Source organism: Micropterus dolomieu, unplaced genomic scaffold (assembly GCF_021292245.1).
Source record: "Micropterus dolomieu isolate WLL.071019.BEF.003 ecotype Adirondacks unplaced genomic scaffold, ASM2129224v1 contig_13922, whole genome shotgun sequence".
In the NCBI taxonomy this organism is placed as follows: Eukaryota; Metazoa; Chordata; class Actinopteri; order Centrarchiformes; family Centrarchidae; genus Micropterus; species Micropterus dolomieu.
The window spans coordinates 1-19,403 of NW_025742908.1; the positions used below are offsets into that span (position 1 = coordinate 1).

Genomic DNA, 19,403 nt, shown 5'->3' on the forward strand with positions numbered 1-19,403 from the left:
TTTCTAGATGATGATCTCACAACCACACACTTGAGCCTACAAAAAAATACACACATAGACCTTGTTAGCATCATGATAACACACTCACATTATGTTGTGCATGTATACTGACTATGTAACGCGGACACTTATTGAAATAAGTATAACGTTACTCACATGCATTACCAGCGAACAGCGAAAACAACAACCGGCAGAAACCGGGAAGCAGGGATAAGTTAACGTTATGCTTTCGGACCATAGACATAAAGAACGGTTCGGACTCCACGAGACAGTTCAAACTCATGGTCGTTCCTCCACGTCATCTCCCGGGAAAACATGCATTATGGGAAATGTAGTTCTTCCAGGAAACCCGCTGATAACTTTACACCGTTGTAAGTCAGATTCAACAACTTCTAAAGTTACAATTACTTGGATTTGTAAACTATTTACAACAAATATTCACTGTGCACATTGTACACATGTATTCCCAGTTCCAAATGTAAGACTATTTATCGAAATTCAATTAAAAAAACAACAATAAAAAAACGTTAGAGTTACTTACCAAATCAGGGCTGATAATAAGACGGCGCTGAAAAAAAGGCCGGCCAATAATGATGATGAAAAAAACTGAGGTGGTGGTTTGAAGCAAGGGGATAAAAGTGCGCATTGCAAACAAATAAAAACAAATTAAACTGTGGGGCTTTCCAAAACTTCCATGAAAACTTCACCGCATGAAGGCAAATTCAAGATGGCTGATTCAGCTTTCCTGAGGGAGAGATAAGACCCACCCACCAAACGTCATGACGTCAATAACGTCATGACACAACTGTATGGTTCCTAAACTTTTTGAGTGTTCCACAGAAATTAGCTATCAAATTTTGAGCCCTATTCATTTAAAGTGGCATAAATCTCAACAGAGCTCAATACTTTATAGTTTGGCCAACTGCATAAGGACATTTGACTGTAATGACCTCATTAGTTATGAGCTAGTACAACTGTTTGGGATTACAGTGTGCTAGTGATCTTGTAGAAGAGTTTAACTCAAAAGTGTCCAATATTATCAACACCATTGCACCAAGACAGTGTCTGGTAAAAGGAAAGAACCATGGAGAAACTCTCCATTAGTAAAATCTCATAAAACATAATGCCGAATGCTTGTATATAAGGCACTCAATGGGCTAGGACCAATTTACATAAATTACCTCCTTCAAATGAACCTGCTAGACCCCTCAGGTCTTCAGATGCTGGGTTGCTTGTAGTTCCCTTGGAGAAGCAGCTTTCTGTTTTTATGCTCCTCATGCCTGGAACAAACTCCCAAAGCACCTGAGACTAGCTAGCACCTTACAGTCTTTTAAGTCAGGTCTTAAAACATTCCTGTTCTCTGAGGCCTTTTAAACCTTTTAAATTTGTATTTATCTAATAAAGATTTTTAGCCCAGTCTAATACATTTCTCTTTTAATCTCATTGTTTTAACTGTGTTTTAATTTAAATTTTTACTTTTATTTTTGTCTATTGTTACAGTATTTTAATTTAAAAAAAAAATGTATTCTCTCTCTTGCATATGTAATGCACTTTGAGAGATAAATGTGTATTGTTTTAATCTTGACTTTACTATCTATTGCACACTAATTATCTAGCTTCATACTATAAAGTAGGCTACCTCTGTATCTGTTTTTGTATCTTTGTGTCTGGAAAGCTATTTGAATGACTGTAGTGTTTGGAAGGTGCTATATAAATAAAATTGCCTTGCCTTACAAGTTTACTTAAGCTGCACACAATGCTGTTGCTGAGAAACTAGCTTTGCCAGGGCAAGTAGCTTCAACAGAGAAAAAGTTTTCTTCGACACTGTGAAGACAAAGAATAACAGAAATGGCCGAATTGCTTTGAATGAATGAAAGATATGCATTTTTTTGACTTCCTGAAACATTTCAATAAATATGCAAATTGCTCAAAAGAGAAGCACTGTTTCCTCTTTTTAGCCAACCACAAGTCTCATCTGTTCATTGAATTATGTCAAAGTGTGCAGGTAAGTGTGACAACTTACTTGCAGATGGGTTCACACTCTCTATTCAACAGTCTACAACTCCGTAATGACATAAGATATGAAGATGTGATGAATAAAAAATACACACACTTCATTAGGTACAACAGTTCAACTGTTTGTTAACACAAATAGCTAATCAGCCAATCCCATGGCAACAACTCAATGTATCTAGGCATGTAGGCGTGGTCAAGACAACTTCCTGAAGTTTTCTTATCTCTAGGGTTTACAAAGAGAAATATCCATTCAAGTTTGATAGTTTAAATGTATTGATTAAAAGACCATTTTTTAGTAAGTGAGAAATGACAATATACCTTGCTAAAAGAAAAGTGAAAAAAGAATATTAGATTGGATAGTTGACATTGTAATGAAAAGAAAATGCATATCATTATTAGAATATTTTAAATTAAAGAACCATTTAATCTATACGTCTAAAAATAATACATTCTAAATTAAGCTGCCAGAGAGGAAGCATCATCAAACTTTTTATATCTTCCCTTTTTAGGGTGTAACATACCCAGCAATAACAGTATTTTCTTTATTGAACTACTACATAGTGATCACATTTAAACACAACAGTTAAACACTAAAGCCCATTTTCCACTGGATGGTACCTGCTCAACTTGCTTTGACTCTTTTTCAGTTTTCCATTAGTCAAATACCTTTTTTAGGTTTTTTGTTATCACCTCCCTCGAAGTTCCAAGCGGTGTGCAGTCCTGCAGTGTGTTTACAGCTGAGCTGCTGCTGCTGCTAACGTTCACTCAGTTTAGGTGCTCAGTTTGTTTTTAGCGTAGGATTCCTTCGATTTTGACTGTTCAGGAGGTTTCAACCTGGAGCCGAATGACAACCAAGGTCGTCTCCTCTCCAAAACAAACAGATCCGATCTGTAATGGGAATTTCATGAGTACCATCTCCAAACACAGTCATGTAATTAATGTTACTCACTGAGGGCCTCTGGTTTATCGGATACGGGGTCAATGGGAGGTAAATGTGTGTGATGCTTTACGATGTGTCCAGGGGGTCGTGTCTTTCAATCAATGTTTTACAACATGTACCTGGCTGTACTAGGGCATAATTGTCTTTACGATAGATTTAGATTGAGTGTCCTCCAGAGGACCTCTTAAAGAGAACATTTTCCAGTGGTAAGATAAAGATAAAAGATAGTAAAGTGGTAAGATAACTGCAGCTTACCTGGATGATACTCTGATGCGTGTGTGTCCCAGTGAGTTCTTTCTGCAGTAGACTTGAATAGAATTCACAGAAAGACAAGTCTTTGCCTAAGCTATTTATTTGAAAACTTGAATTACCATCACAAGTCATTAAAACATTGAAAACACAGAATAAAGCAGTTTCATCTCAAGAAATGTCTGTCTCTTCGGCAGACACTAGGCATCAGTGAGCTAGCCTCTTGACAGCGTAAGAGTTGTTGGCTGCAAATGTTTTTATGTCAATCAGCACTTACATAAAACAGGTAGAACACAATGGAACTATTAATTTATATTTATCAATAGGGCCATGCTGTTGCACAAGAGGTGCCCCAGACCTGCCAAACTGTTGTGTTTTTATAAGCTGGTATCACTAATGGGTAAGTACCATAACACGTCACCTAGTATGGGGTTTCCTCCGAGGAGTGGAAAGGTCCATTTCATGAGGGGCAGGGTGAGACACTCAGGTCAAGTGCAGGGAATTTCTCTTCTGTCTTGTCCTTGTAGTCCGTAGTTGGGACACAGAGGTGTTGGGAGGGTTGTCAGCCATCATCTCAGCTAAATCAAGATCTTCTTGTCTAACATGAAAAGGGCAGGGGAGCAGGAAGTGGAGTCCTGGGCAGCAGACAGGTACGCCACAAGCACAAGCCATCACTATGGCCAACTGCTCTGCTAATGTGGTTTAATCTTCCAACCAGTTCTTCGCTCTGAGGGGGGAGTAGTGTGATACATTGTCTTGTGGAAGCCCAGTTTTTCACACATAGCTGCAAACACATGGGACAAGGTTCCTGCCCTGGTCAATGTGAATGACTTCAAGAGCCCCAAATCAAAATAAATGAAATGAAATTTCAGTGTTATGTCATCACATAAATATGTATGTCTCCTTACTGCAATTGATGAAGATATCCATTGTGATGTGGATAAGAGTCAGGAACATCAGCCTAAGGAGTGTCACACATGCTTACATTTCTAATTTTGTAATTTCCTCCGTTGTGCTACGCAGTGCTGTAAAACAGTCCTTTCTTTTTCTTTTCTGCATCACAATGACATGGTCTGTCATGGTACGAACAGTAAAAACGGAACTGTGAATCCTGTCCATTCTCTTGCAATGTACGACTTTATACTGTTGAAATTGATGAAAAAGCGCAGCCTTGTGCATTTTCAATCATTGTCATCAAAACGTTAGCCATAGTTCACATCAGACAACACTTACAGAGTACACTATATTATATTATATATTATATTGATAACATGACTAAACATTTTGACTGTCTTATTCGTAAACAGTGGCATAAGGACTTGTCATTTTGGTGTCAGTCCTACAATAAGACCCACAAGAGGAGGAGGGAGACAGGATAGGTCAGTCATTGTATTATAGAGTTTGAGGAATGAGGTATTTATATTTGCATTTGTTTGAAATTATCACTAAACTTGGGCTTTGAACTTTATTGGTCATTGAAAAGAATACTATTCGCATCAAAGGACCACAATTCACATAAACTGAGCTATAATTTACATTGAAGAATAAGAAGTGTGAGAGTGAGGGCCCATTAGTCCTGTAGCCCGTTCTGAGGGTTTTTCCTCCCACAATTCAAAATATGAAATGCATTACTAAGTAGCCTAATACTACCGGAGATGTTACGTTCCTTGTCCACTTTTCATCTGAAACAAACTTATCATCCTCTCATCAGTCACTGTATTTTTATATTTCAGCAAAGATACTAGTAGTGCTGGTTACCTTGGCAATGCGCATCCACAAATTTGGGGGCGGGGCTTCTGAGGGAGCACTGAATGGAGGGGTGTATTTGTTTGTCAATAGAGTTCAAATAATTTCTGCAGAATCACTTACTATCCCTTTAAAAGAAACCCACTTCTTTGTTTACAATGTGGTTTACCACCAGCAACAAAAACATCTCCATGGTCAGAACCATAAATGTAAAAATTCCTATAATGGGTTTTAGAAAAAAGCTTAATGGTTTAAGCTATTAAAACAATGTCCTGTTAGAGAGGTAAAAATGTTTTGCAGTTTCTCAGTCGCTTTGGTACATAAGAATTGAAATTCTCAAAACTACTTGTTCAACCTTCACATCATCTCGTCACTTGTGCACATCATTAAAGCATCTCTTTGTTTTGAACAAATTGCAAATGCTTTGACATACTGATGCAAATAATTATGTACTGTCTGCTGTTTCCTACATTAACAATTGCTTGTTTCATGCTCATATTATGTATGTATATATATATATATATATATATATATATATATATATATATATACACATACATAATATATATGAAGATCGTCTGTATATGCAATCATTATTATTATTCTACACATGTCTATTAGACTTTTTTTTGTAAATGTCTCCTTACTGTAATTGATATCCGTTGTGATGTGGATAAGAATCTATGACCTGCCAGACAGGAACATCAGCCTAAGGCGTGTGTCACATGCTTACATTTCTAATTTTGTAATTTCTTCCGTTGTGCTATGCAGTGCTGTTAAACAGTCCTTTCTTTTTCTTTTCTGTATCACAATGACATGGTCTGTCAACAAATTACAGTAAAAATAGTAAAAACGTAACTGTGAATCCTGTCCATTCTCTTGCAATGTACAACTTTATACTGTTGAAATTGATATGCCATAGTGAAAAAGTGCAGCCTTGTACATTTACAGAGTACACTGTTATATTAGTAACATCACTAAACATTTTGACTTGTCTTATTCGTAAAAAATGAAACAAGGACTTGTCATTCTGGTGGCACTGACATGTTCAATAACACTAAGATTTGCTTTTGAGAGATAGACCATGGATTTTGAGCAAGTTACGGGCTTTTGCGGGTAATCCACTGTGTTGTGCTGTTTGTTCAAGAAAACTTTGCCCATTTTTAACTGGCTTTCTATCATTACAGTGTGGCTAGTATATGCAAATGAACAACGGTTAACTTCCCTCCATGTAGCCTGCACCTAGAGCTCCCTGTTTATTTGCCAGCAAAAGTCCTTGAACTACAGATTTTACTTCCACTTTTTTTTATGCCTGCCTCCATAGACAGTTGGATCGAGAGAGGGGCGTTTCCTTACCGCTCCAAAATCAACTGCCTACAACAACTACTGGCAGAAGACAATGTTCTTGTAGATATGGAGGAAAAAAACCTCGGGGCACACTTCAGGATCAAAAGCAGCAAAAACAGTCAAAGCCAATGGGGCAAAACTGACATGTGAGTAATGATAACAGTGTTACTAGCACAGCAACATGTGAAAACATACTGTACAATCCACGTTTTTATGAGGCTTAGCACACACAAAGGTCCAGTTTACTACCCAATGGTGCTATCAGAGTTTAGCCAAACGTTAGTAGCTCTGACCAGCTGTTAAAAAAAAATGTACGTCTTTCTACTGCAGAGACAGCACAATTTTATGAAAATACCATTTTTCGAGTGATGAAATATCCCTTGAAAGGATAATTTCACTATTTCACATATTTTGGTGTCAAAATGACTAGTAGGTACAAAAGGTTTTTGGAATCCGTACAGTAGATGGCTTCAGCCAACAGTCGCGAACCTCCTGCGGAGGCTGCAATGCATTCCTTCGGGGCAATTGTGCCCGTCAAAATTACATCCACAAAAAGTGCTTTTTTTGGCCCTAACAGGATCAGACGGTGTCTGACAACAGCATGGAAAGAATCCCTACAAGTGACTGGTGAGATCCTTTGTTTTTAACAAGAAAACCGCTCATAACTACAGTAAGCATATTTGTTAGTTTATATCCCTTGTTTAATGAATAACAAATGTTCCATGACTGCTGAATATAATGCCTCACAGCAAGATGCTTCTCTGGAATAAAGGCATTTTGCATTATTATAAACAATATCAAAAGATTGCATTACATAAAAAGATTGCTTGGTTGCAGAGCAAGTAAGGCTGTTAAAAAGCTACAGATAAGCATTATGTTCTTCTCCCCCATTCACAGTCCAGATAGTTTCACATTCGCTTATATATGTAGATAACTCTGTGGCAGGATGGACAGCGATGCTCTACATCTTTACAGGAATCAATGCAGAACGGGATACAGCAGCAAAGAAAACACCTGTAGGAGGAAACAAAGTGAGTTATAACTTCCCAGATTTGTTCCTACACTTTGTGAAACAGGATTTGCTTTACTCCTTCCTATTGTGAAATTTATAGTTTCAAATGTTTCTCTTTATTTTAAGATAAAAACTACAAGACGTGCCGCAAGTTTCTTCCCAAAAAGTTGTTTTACCCAAAGAGGGCGAGGCCACCACAGATGGCCCAGGTCATCAAGCCTGCTGTGTGGTCTGTCTTGGTGATCACTGTCTGCTGGCAGTGGGGACACACAGTTTGTCCTGGGACGTCATGTAGTGCAGGTGCTACTATCATGTGAGTCACTGAGGATGAGAAATGCACAGCACATATTGGTCTTCATATTCTTTTGTCTCCATTTTCACTTGAGCATGCTTAAAATGAGTGATGTGTCCTATCTGTCACTCATAACTGGAAGTTATGCACTTTTTTAATCTTTGTCAGTATTTACCTGTAACCAATACCTCTAAATTAGACATATTGTAAAAGAACATCAAATGATCAGACTGGCAGTCATAGCCACATAATTCTGCATCATAACATCAGATTCCATGATAAGGATAAATGCTGACCTCAGGTGGATACATGCAGACACAATTACACAATCTAATAATATGTGTAACTGTGGTGGCCAGCTAGTGAAACATTTCTGTTGTTACGGTAGACTTTCCACTTGGGGCTGTCAAGATTTAAGAATAAAAAGTACAGACTGCACTGACTCAAAAAGAACAGCAGAGGCTGCCAATAGCACAACAATTTGATAAGGAGATAGACCTCTGTTTCTGTCTTTCTATGATCCCGGTCAGTAATTTAAGTCATTAAGCCATCTGGGGGAGAAAAGGGGTTTTATAGTAAAGGACAACTCAGATTGTTCTCATTTTGTTTGTTTTGAAACTGTCACTGACAAACAGTAACTCAGAAAAACCTCATAATTGATATCAATGTAAATGTGAGAATTGCAAAACATCCTTCATGTGAGAATCCCACAGTTCATATGAGCAGTCTTAGTGTGATGTACACTTTTCACATGTGAACTTCACGTGAAGAAGTAACATACCTTTGATAGGGATCCTTCGTCTACTACAGCAAGCAATACTCAAAATGTGACTGTACACCACCAACAACAAACCATGAACAATAGCTTTTTGTTATGCACAGAGACCACAAATGGGCTATTCAGATCACTTTTGTTGGAGACAGAAGACTTCACCCACTGATTTTGTGGCACTGTACAGAGGCAGATCTTCTCGTTTCACAAACTGGAACGGAAACATATTTGCCACCAAGATGTGTGTTCACTGATGTGTACAGTATGTGTGTGCATGCACATGTTCTGAGAAATGGTACAACGATGAGTGCATCTCTATTGTGTTTTAGGTGGGGTAGCTTTGTCTTGGGTCAGGTGCATCACCTCACCTGTTGTGGCAGGTGCAGCCGTGGCCGGAGCAAAAGGAGCACCTGGCAGATGAAACACACAGTTTACAAAAGCAGGAAAGGATGGTTTAGGACAGATATTTCCATAAATCCCTTAACATGACTGGACTAAAGTAACAGCATCATATTTTAACGCAGGTAGTGACCAAACACAGACCTCCTTGGTATGCAGCAGGTGGAGGTGCAGCTGGGGAGAAACCTGGCTGAGGGTACATCTCTGGCTGAGGGTACATCCCTGGCTGAGGGTACATCCCTGGCTGAGGGTACATCCCTGGCTGAGGCACCGCACCACCATAGTTTATAGGTGGCCCAGGGTATGGTGGAGCTGATTCCTGTGGTGGGTATCCTTTTTCCATTCTCAGAGAGCTTTACTGAATATGAGAAATGTGTATAATTCTTTTTTTTTTTTAGATAGATAGATAGATACATAGATAGATAGATAGATAGATAGATTGATTGATTGATTGATTGATTGATTGATTGATTGATTGATGCATGGTTTGGTTATCTAAGAAATTTAGTAAAAAAAAACATTTTATCAAATGTGGATGTAGGCCCCTCATGAGCATTTTCATCTATTGCACTCAGCTCAGATTTATTGATATCATGTAAACAGCGGCAGGAGAAGGTGTACAGTTGTATAGTTTGACTTCTCTGGTAGAAACAACTGATGTTTTTTACTCTCTAACAACATGTTCCACATCCTCTTTGCAGTCCTCACAACTCTAATGCATTCATGTCAGCTGTAGGCAAATTAATGTTGACACAATAACATTTGTTTTGTCTAGCACAGCAGCATGTTTGAAATGCTAGGTTTTCTTTGAGTGCCACCATGCCAAAACTAATTTTTGCTAGCTCAGTCAGGATAATGATCTGAGAAAACCAATGGTGGAGGAACTACTCAGATCCTTTCCTTAAACTTGCAATAACTGACTTGGTTGATCACCTGGGGGCAGCTGAAACAACAATATCATATACATATCAACACTGATATGCTATCAGTTGTTGATATGGCGAACTTGTTAAAAAAAACTTATTTACACAATAAGCAATTACAAAGCAGCATTTCATTCATATGGAGTCATGTTTGTGGTCACCTGATGAACGTAAGTTCAACATTCACTCTCTTTTAGCCCTGTTTTGGTCTCTACTAACTGCTGAGGTAAATATCTGGCTCTTCAGCAGCAAAAATGCTCCACGAGGTTCCCTAACTAGTTGCTAACTGGTGGTTAGTCTGGTTTTTGGTGCTGAGCAGGTGTACAGTGGGTTTTAGAGCTTTCGCGCAGAAAACAGTCGCCTGCTGCAGCCACAAAATATGCTATGAGAGAAGAGAGAGTGCGGGCTGGACAGCTAAACACATATCTCAACTTACTATAAAGCTCTGTAAAGCTGATTCAGGTAATATTTATCTGTAGGTTCATCACTACGATTGACCCCTTTTACACTGTCACATTGTGACATAAAATGGAAATAGTATATAATAAATACTATAATAGTGAATTACAAATACCTCAAAATTTCAATTTAATTCTGTTTTATTTATATAGCACCAAATCATTATAGAAGTTATCTCAGGGCACTTTTCATATAGAGTAGGTATAGGCCGCACTCTATATTTACAGACCCAACAATTTCCACACTTGGTGACAGTGGCAAGAAAAAAAAATCCTTTTTAACAGGCAGAAACCTGGAAAACAAAATTGTACTTAACTACTGTTAAGAGCTACTAGTACTAAGCAAATGTACCAACTTTCCACCACTGGAGAAAACTAAGTTTACCTTTAAAGAAATGCCAAACTATAGTATTACTACAGTAGCTCTTGGTCCAACACAGTCAGATGCAGTGAACAGCAGCAATTTTCATTTGCCTAGTGGGAGAGGCACGACGCAAAACAGCTTATGTTTAAAGAAGCTTTGCTCTGATAATGTTGCCCTGTAACTGTACAGCTCCTTAACAGCCATTTTCAGCTGGGTCATACTTAGTTTTGTCATGCACTAAATCAGTAGATTAGTGCAGTATATTGATAATATATTACAAAGTGCATGCTGGTCAGCCTGTTAGTCACTGTGAACAGGGCTTGTCAGTCTTTGCGAGCCTTCCTGTGTCGCATCATAAATCCATCATAAATCAAGAAGAGTAATATGAGCCACATACACTGATGAAGCAGTTTAATTCACCACTTGAGCCTCGCCTTCTTTTGTTCGGACAATGCAGCTGGATAAGGCTTGGATAAACAGACATACTGATAACTTTAGTAGAATGGCTACAGAAACTGATTATTGTATAAGTATAAATGTGTAAAATATGATTTACCTACCTGTGACTTTCCATAAAAAAAAGAGAGTTAAGCACCCTTTCTCCTAGAGCCGTCTGGTCCTAAATGAGGCAGGAAGAAACCGTAAAACCAAAAGAATACAGATGAAAGAAAGACAGTGAGGACAGATTAATAAACAACTGCACAGAAAATTGTAAATCTAATAGAGGAGGGTTTGTCTGCACTTCCTGTAGCACTATGTAAAAGAGACAAGCCCAGAATGCAGTCGACTTAATGATGCCCCCTCCCCCATCTTCCTACGATTATTCCATGTGACTGGGTGGGTGTTAACATAACAGTATACCAATGTTTGTTCAATGTTGGCCAGTATGACCAGAGAGGTAATAATGAATACAGAACTGAACAAAAAGAGAAGGAGAGGGATGTGTGTTTGCTCAGAACAAAGTGTTCTTGCTGACCTATACAATGCCTCATGTCATTGATCAGTCTCGGTTTCAGTCAAATCACATTTAACATATGCATGAAGTCCTATGAAGTATAACTAAACCCTGCAACTCAGACCATTTAAGAGAAAAAAAGAAAAGATTCTTTTTTTTTTTTTTTTTTGATGAACAGATGGTTTTTTTTCACGGCAAAGAATGTTAACCATGCTGCTACCATCAACATCTTTTTCCTGTCACCCTACCCCTATGGTTTCCTGTGCCTTAACCTACACTCAGTCTGACTCATGAGAAGCATGTGAAGTGTAGAACACTTTTTTTAGCTGTTACAGTCCTGTAAAAGATTGATCTGCCTGTCATGGTTTTTTTAATAGATACTGTGGATAAATTCCTAACATAGTAATGAACCAACATGTATGACGACAGCATAACCATGCAAGTTGCATGGCTCATTAGCAGTGTCTCAGACTGTCACATGCATGTTTGAATAGTTGTAGAATAACACGAGCACTAGCCAACATAGTAGAATAACACCAGCACTTATTTTAGGTGGCATATCAGGCTGTTGTAATGTGCTGGGGACTAATAAATGTTTTATTAATCAGTTGTCTATGTCAATACCTGTCCGGAATAGCCCATCCACCTATACCACTTCATAACCATTCTGTAATGATGTTTCCAGGATGGTAACATTTAAAATAAATGTCTTAATGGAGTGGCTCGCTACCGGATGTTGTTTCACACTTGGACTGTACTCCACACATACACACACATAATTTGGTGTTGAGTGTCAAGCCCAAGGACACTTTGGCATGCAGCCAGGCCATCTTACTGCTGATCTTCCAATTAGTGGGCGACCCACTCTACCTTTAAGCCACAGCCGTCCCAATCCAACTGTCGTAGTTGTACGTGATAACACTTGCAATTCATTAAATACTCATTCACAAATGTTTTAATTTATTTGTTTGTTTGTTTGTTTGTTTGTTTGTTTGTTGTTTGGGCCAGTAGGGGAACAGAAGATTGCAAATTGGGGGCAAAATGTGTTTCAGACCACATGACAAATGTACATCAAGCGTTCATTCTCAGACATCTAGGCTTTTTGTTGTCGTTTGTTTGTTTGTTTTTGTGTCAATATAACAGTCTGTACAGCTCTCATAAACCTGATAATCTGATGGAATCTGACTATAGGTGGGCGGAACCTTTGAAGGTGAAGACTTTTTGTGTCACTGTCAACAACAATTCAATTCAACTATTCAATGTTTGTAACTTCTTCAAGGCTGTATTGCGCTTTATGCAAATTAGACAACCTAAAATTCACATACAAGAAAATCTTATCGACGTTTTACATTAATAGGGGAGACCAGGTATGGTTGGTAACATGGGGAGAATTGTAGCAACACAATCAGACATGGTGGTTGTCAAGTCTGGAAACTCTGGATAAAATGGTATGACTTATAGTAGATTAAAATGTAGTTATTAAGGCAAAAGGTGATGCCTGTTTCCCCTGCTAATTTAAAACCACTAGGCTTACACAGCTAGGTAAACAATGGCTGACAGGGGTGGGGTGGGTTGTAACACAAAGTGTTACAGCCTTCCCTTATACACACAACTAGGGACTTTCTTGTTTGTAATATTTTTACAGTGTGTCCTATGCAGTCTCTGGGCCCATAAAGCCTACACTCCAGAATTACCAGCATTTCCCATTCATATGTTGTTCACATGTTGGCATGTGTATCGGCACCCGGTCTTTTTACCTACTCAGTCTCCAGTCCAGTACGCCAAAGAGAAAAATGTAGAAGTGCCAGTACTGAGTACCGGTAAGTACCGGCCCACTGCAAGCCCTGACTGTGACTGTTATTAAGAATATACACACATTGACACACACATGTTTTTTGTTAGACCTAAAGATGTACAGTCTTTCTTTAATTAGTTACATTGTAGTAGAGTTTATTAAGTATATTGTTAAGTAAGTTTGTTCTAGTAAACAAATTTACACACACACACACGCAAGTCATCAGACATAGTCTCTTTACACAGAGAGAACAGCTTATTATTTTATTTCACTATACCTGTTTTTGTCATATGATGTGGCATTCATTTTTCCTTATTTTGTCTTACTGTTACAACTTATATCCGATAGTGGGGTAGGTTGTAACAAAGGAACACCATGTATTTGACATCAACTCACAAGGTTTGTGATATTCTTGCAGAGGATTGAAGTGGTGCCATTTGTAGAAAAACATTTTGTATAACAATATGAGAAATCTAGCTAAAAGAAATCAGCTGGTTTCCCTTATATAGCTTATTGAATCACTTGACCGAGCACATTCATGGTGTTGCAAAACAGCAGAATCATGTAAAGGAAAATGGCCTCAAACAGAAGTAGTGGAAAAAATAACAGTAAATCAAATATTTTGACAAATAACAATTTATTAATTAAAGAATGCAGATGAGCACAATATTTAAATGGTTATTCACTACCCAAGCAGCACTTCTCTTGAGCTTAGTATTTCTCATTTAGGAGTTCTTGAATAAGACACTGCCTCTCATTGCTCTCTGATGTGTTTTAAGGAAACCATACTCTTAAGCAATACTAAATATTTGTCAGTGTCTCTATGTTTATCAAGATATTCCCTCCCACACATTAAGTGAGCCTGAATGATCCACCTCCAAACACATGACTTTGACACATGAAGCCCTGTCAGGACAGGGCTGAGGAAACTGAAAGGTCACAGGACTATCACAAGAACATTACCCATCACGTCTGGAATGCACTGCGCTACAGCCACGCGGATAATTACAGACAGACATGGGATCGTGCTGTTCTGCTTTCAAATACAGAGAAAATGATTGTCTATTTTTTTTGTACGGCCACTAGAGGCCAGCACAGTTGAAACATCATAATGTTTGACAGTAGTTTTTATTCCCCCTTACACAGGGAGAGCATAAAGTGGGGTCAGTTGAAGGAGACTTCTGCAGGGAGAATACCAGAACACACCTGCATCCAAGAATTCAGACATGTAGACATGCCATTCTTAATCATTTTCTCCTGGATCATTTAAAGGCACTTTTCTTTTTGTGAATGCCTTATGTACTTGCCTGGTTAATGACACATTTGAGGCAGATGTTTTTCTACTTTATTTCAACTCTTGAGAATTTAAGAAAACAGCAACATAAATTCATAAAACACAACACTCCTCCACCTGGAAATCTTTCACTTGGACAGACAGACTTTCTTTTGGAAACTGGACAAATAATCTTTTAACTGCATCATCGCCTCCTCTCCTCTGTCCTCCTCATACCCTGATGACCGCTCTGCCGCTCTCCACCTTGTTATTTCTATGTCTGTTTCTTCAATCTTTCATTTCAGTTTCTTTTCACAGTGTACCTGCCATACTAGTGTTGGTTAAACATGTTTTTGTCAGTCTTGAAGGCTTTAATTGTTAATATACAAATCACATCTTGTTGGCCTCAGCTCTGCAAAGATACTGGATGGTGTTAAAGGTTAATGTAAAATAACATGTCAACCACAGTGTCAGCATTTTTTTTTTTCTATTAAAAAAACTGACAAATCCGAATAAATAGTTTTTCTGTTTAAATTATGTTGACTATGATTTCCCAATTGTGACTTCTGGAGTCAGATATTTGCACAGCCTTTTAAGGTTCACACATGTCAGCAAATACCAACCTTCTCACTGCTGAGGTTTTATACTGTGACCCACAGGGGGAGCCACAGAGCAGAGAAAATTGTGCCATACACAGACTGCCAGAAGCTGCCAAACCCAAAGTGATCCTGGAGTCTTTACCCCTTAATTCACATCTATTTGATGACTCTGGCCTTGAACAACCCCAGTTCTGCTTTTAGAGAAACATTGAGATGTCTCAGTGAAAGTCCACTGCATGCTGTATTAGAAGATTACATGATCCAAAAAGAAGAAACATGGATGAGAGTTAACATAATGGGAGTGTTTCTATTTGTGTGTGTGTGTGTGTGTGAGAGAGAGAGAGAGAGACAGAGAGAGAGAGCTTTCTATGCAATTAAAAGAAACATTAAAATCTATATTCCACTTAAAAACTGGCAAAAAAATTATTCTTTATGGCTGCGAAATTTGGGGACCAAAACTAAATAATGAATTTGACAAATGAGACGAAACAATCATAGACTCTTTCAACACCGAGTTCTGTAAGAGCATGTTACAAGGGTGCTTCTCAAAATCCTAAATGATTTTGGGGACCCTTTGACCTTGTTGTTTGTCCCATGATTGTGCTTCTATAGCTGTGAATTACGACTAAACTCAGCTAGGACAGAAGCTCTGAATTTAGCCTTGCCCAATGATTTGGCGACAGTGTCTTCAATGTGGGAATGTTGTGACCTTATACGACCAGTGATAATCCCTGTATATGCATAAATCTGTCCCATGCCTTCTAAAGATCAGCTGGGAAGTAAGTGTTGAGGTTTAGAAAATGTGGCCACAATCAGAGGAAAAGTTTAACAGGTAAGGTTCCCAGGGGATGAATGCTACTAACGTCTGTGAATTATCTTAAATATAGTGTTTGTTATTCTTCTCATTTTAACAGACATTAACAACTATAGGCAAGCTGTATAAGCTGTGTTTGTTCACAGTCATTTAGTCATAAAAGCAACATGTGATTTGTACTGCGCAAGATGATATACAGAAACTCTGAGTACTCTGCTGACACTCAACAAAAAAATCTCTGGTAGTTATGATTGTGGCATTGGAGAAGTGGTTATGAAGGTAGGTTTGCATATGGATGTGTCCTCAGTGTGAGGGTGGGTAGATGAGGAAGGCTACCTCATTGGTTAACCATTGAACCCGGCCCCTATCTAAAGAAATTCTGTCACATCTGAGATGATCGTCATATAAAAATATTAAATCCCCTCTCCCATTTTAATGGCTGGCATGAAAGTTACTTGTTTAATCTATGTGTCATTGTATACCTTGATACAACACAAGCCAAGTATTCTGTCTGAGAAAAGAGCCTGATTCAGAACACCCTTAATGGATTTATTTCACATTTGGAAGTTAAATAACTAATTCAAAGTTTGACAAGTGAAAATTTTCAGATGACTTTCAGATGAAGTTGTTAAGGTGCTTGTGTGTGTGTTAGCAGCTGTTAGTCTGCAACAGTTGGCAGCAGACTGGTTTTAAATTGGAACAGTAATTTATGGCCCTCAGTAGATTAATCCATGTCTAAGTCCAAATCCTAAATCTTGGCTCTTGTTTCTTTTGCAGTATCTCAGACCTACATTTTTTATCCAGAGAAAGACAAATATTTTCTTTTAACATTTCCTACTGCAGTACTAAGGCCCAAATCTTCTGAAGCATCCACATTTACAGATCTGTCGATGGGCGGGCCTGCCACTAAGTTAGCAAACATAATGGATGGACAATAGTGTGAAGTGCGAAGTCTAAGCTCTGTGTCATAAGGTGCGGTTCCTGCTCTACATGACTGTTGTAATAATCAGAATTATTTTACTGACCAAGCCCAATGCACACAACTGATAAGCAAATGGAAGTGAACAACAGACAGCTGCCTCTGTACACAACCACGCCAGATAACTCTTTCACACACTTCCACATTAAAAACTGGCCATTTGAGGAAGACGGTCTGAAGGGCGGCAACAAGGGAGCGGCCAGAGGTTCCACAGTCACTTTCTGTGTTTGTCTTAGACATTCAGGCAGCACTAACAGCATGAGAGGCCAGGACTGATGTCATTTAGAGAGATATTGAACAAAGCGCAACTTTAAAAAGAAAAATTAAATCAACAAGCATAGCGGAGACAAGCTGGTGAAGAGGTGAGAGATTATCTATCTATAATATCGATCCGGAACCACAGTAAACTGACCACAGGATTACAATCACCATGGTTACGCTGGACTTCAGGACACTGACGGTGCCCGTGGGCATTGTGCGTCTACTGGAGGTGATTTTCACCTGTATCTCCTTCAGCCTGGTGGCATCAGTGGGCCACAGTACTAATTCCTTCTGGACGTGGTGCATGTTCACATGGTGCTTCTGCTTCTGCGTCACCTTCCTCATAGTCTTTCTGGAATTCACCAGTCTCAACACTAAGTTGCCAATTTCCTGGGATGACTTCACTACCGCTTTTGCCATGTTGGGTACTCTTATGGTGGGTGTGATTTATACCGTTAATATATCATTATATTTATATATTGTTATGTTACTGAACATTACTGTCATTGAGAATAGTACATTTATTCCTTTCTGCTTTTAGCACCCCTACAATTAGATGAAAAAACACACTAACAAAAGCTGGTTTTCCAATATAAAGTATTCAACAGCACCTCAAATATATAAGGTTAAACAGACCCATACTGGAGCATTAATTAGGAATGTTTGACTTGTTTTTTTATATAAAGCAACAGCTGTTATTGTCACAACTCCCCATACAGATCATAATATTTTTCTGATTTTGACATTAGGCCACATTAAAGAAAAAAGTACTATGAACTGCTAGAGAGGATGTTAAAGTAGGAATCATTTCACACTTACCTTTGACCTTTCTCTTATACAGGTGCTGGCAGCATCCATCATCTATCCTGTCTTCTTCACTTGTTCTAACTGCGGCAAACAGATTGGTGCCACTGTTACTTCCTGTCTGGCCTTCATCCTGTATGCACTTGAGGTTGGGCTGACCCGGGCTAAACCTGGTGAGATTAGTGGATTTCTGTCCACAGTCCCAGGCCTCCTCAAGGTTCTGGAGGCCTTTGTGGCCTGCATCATCTTCACCTGCTTGGACTCCAGTTTTTACTCTAAGAATCCAGGGCTCCAGTGGTGTGTTGCTGTCTACTCCATTTGCTTCATCTTTGCCCTCATTGTCATCATTTTTACCATCTGCCGCCTTCTGTCTCTCTTCCCTGCACCATTTGACAAAATCCTGACAGGCTGCAATGTGTTGGCAGTGTTGATGTACATCACCGCTGTGGTCGTCTGGCCATTGTACAGCTTCCAGAACAACCCCAGGCCAAAGGTGTGCTCGCAAGTGGTTACATGTTCATGGAATAATTATGTGGTTATCTCTTTCATGACCGCTTTCAACCTTGCTGCTTATATTGTGGATACTGTTTATTCTTTTAAGCTGGTCTTCTTTATCAGCAGAACATAGGTTGCAAATGTACCTCATATTTCTGCTGTTGGCAAGTTTTTAAGTACACTTGAACTCAAAGATTGAACATGAGTCAAAATATAATGTAATGTAAAGCATCCCTTGTACAACTTTTGTTAAACATATTTTATTTTACTGATGTTTTTGTGATTCATTGTGTTTAGATCTGAGTGAGAGTAACTTTTACGTGTCATCATAATGATGCATTCTCTGAGAACATGAAACAACAGCGGCAGTATCTAATTTTGAACTGTAAGGAGATGTAAACCCAATTTTCTCTTTCCCTTTTTTCTTTCTCCATGATTTTCATCCGCTCCTTATTTACTGTGTTTGTTTGTTGACTTCAGTATGTGAAATATGAATAAAGGGTTATAAAAGTGTGGGGTTATTGTGCATGCTTACATCACCATGGATGTTGCTTTCATTGGGTTGTTTCAGCGCCTCTGTAACAAATTACAATCATTACTGAATGAGTGAATCTTAAGTGAATAATCTGTTTAATGTTTAAACAGGTACAGTGGGACCCAACCTGTCCATCTCAAAGAATGTTTGTGAAGGACACAAAGAAGGTGTGTCTAAGTGTGCATACCCTGAAACACACAGCAGCCATATGTTTCAATCTCCGTCTCAGCTCCACTCCTATTTTTCTATAGTGGGCACTAAGACAGAGTGAGACAGAGAGAGAGAGAAAGAGAGAGAAACAGAGAGGGAAAGATTCTGTTCTGTCAATAGTCACAGCAAAATCACATGTTAAAATGATGTGCATGAGCTACAGAG

General features: G+C 38.7%; 2 protein-coding genes and 1 long non-coding RNA gene across 3 annotated transcripts; 1 reads left to right on the forward strand and 2 right to left on the reverse strand.

Annotated features, from left to right (window-relative positions):
- Nucleotides 1-2: 2 nt before the first annotated feature.
- On the reverse strand, nt 3-3,865 carry LOC123966652. The gene is made up of 4 exons (XR_006824045.1): nt 3,212-3,865; nt 2,683-2,904; nt 542-745; nt 3-36 (listed from the first exon to the last, which is right to left on the reverse strand). It is a non-coding gene; the product is annotated as an uncharacterized LOC123966652 (long non-coding RNA).
- A 3,112-nt stretch (nt 3,866-6,977) lies between these two features.
- Nucleotides 6,978-11,288, reverse strand: LOC123966654 (cell death-inducing p53-target protein 1 homolog). The gene is made up of 5 exons (XM_046042794.1): nt 11,079-11,288; nt 8,918-9,131; nt 8,743-8,784; nt 7,487-7,631; nt 6,978-7,312 (listed from the first exon to the last, which is right to left on the reverse strand). The coding sequence occupies exons 2-5, from the start codon at nt 9,114-9,116 to the stop codon at nt 7,207-7,209; spliced, it is 492 nt and encodes a 163-aa protein (XP_045898750.1). The 5' UTR covers nt 9,117-9,131; nt 11,079-11,288; the 3' UTR covers nt 6,978-7,206.
- A 5,894-nt stretch (nt 11,289-17,182) lies between these two features.
- On the forward strand, nt 17,183-19,006 carry LOC123966653 (myeloid-associated differentiation marker homolog). The gene is made up of 2 exons (XM_046042792.1): nt 17,183-17,630; nt 18,036-19,006. Exons 1-2 carry the CDS (start codon nt 17,364-17,366, stop codon nt 18,624-18,626), a joined length of 858 nt encoding a protein of 285 aa, XP_045898748.1. The 5' UTR covers nt 17,183-17,363; the 3' UTR covers nt 18,627-19,006.
- Nucleotides 19,007-19,403: the final 397 nt, after the last annotated feature.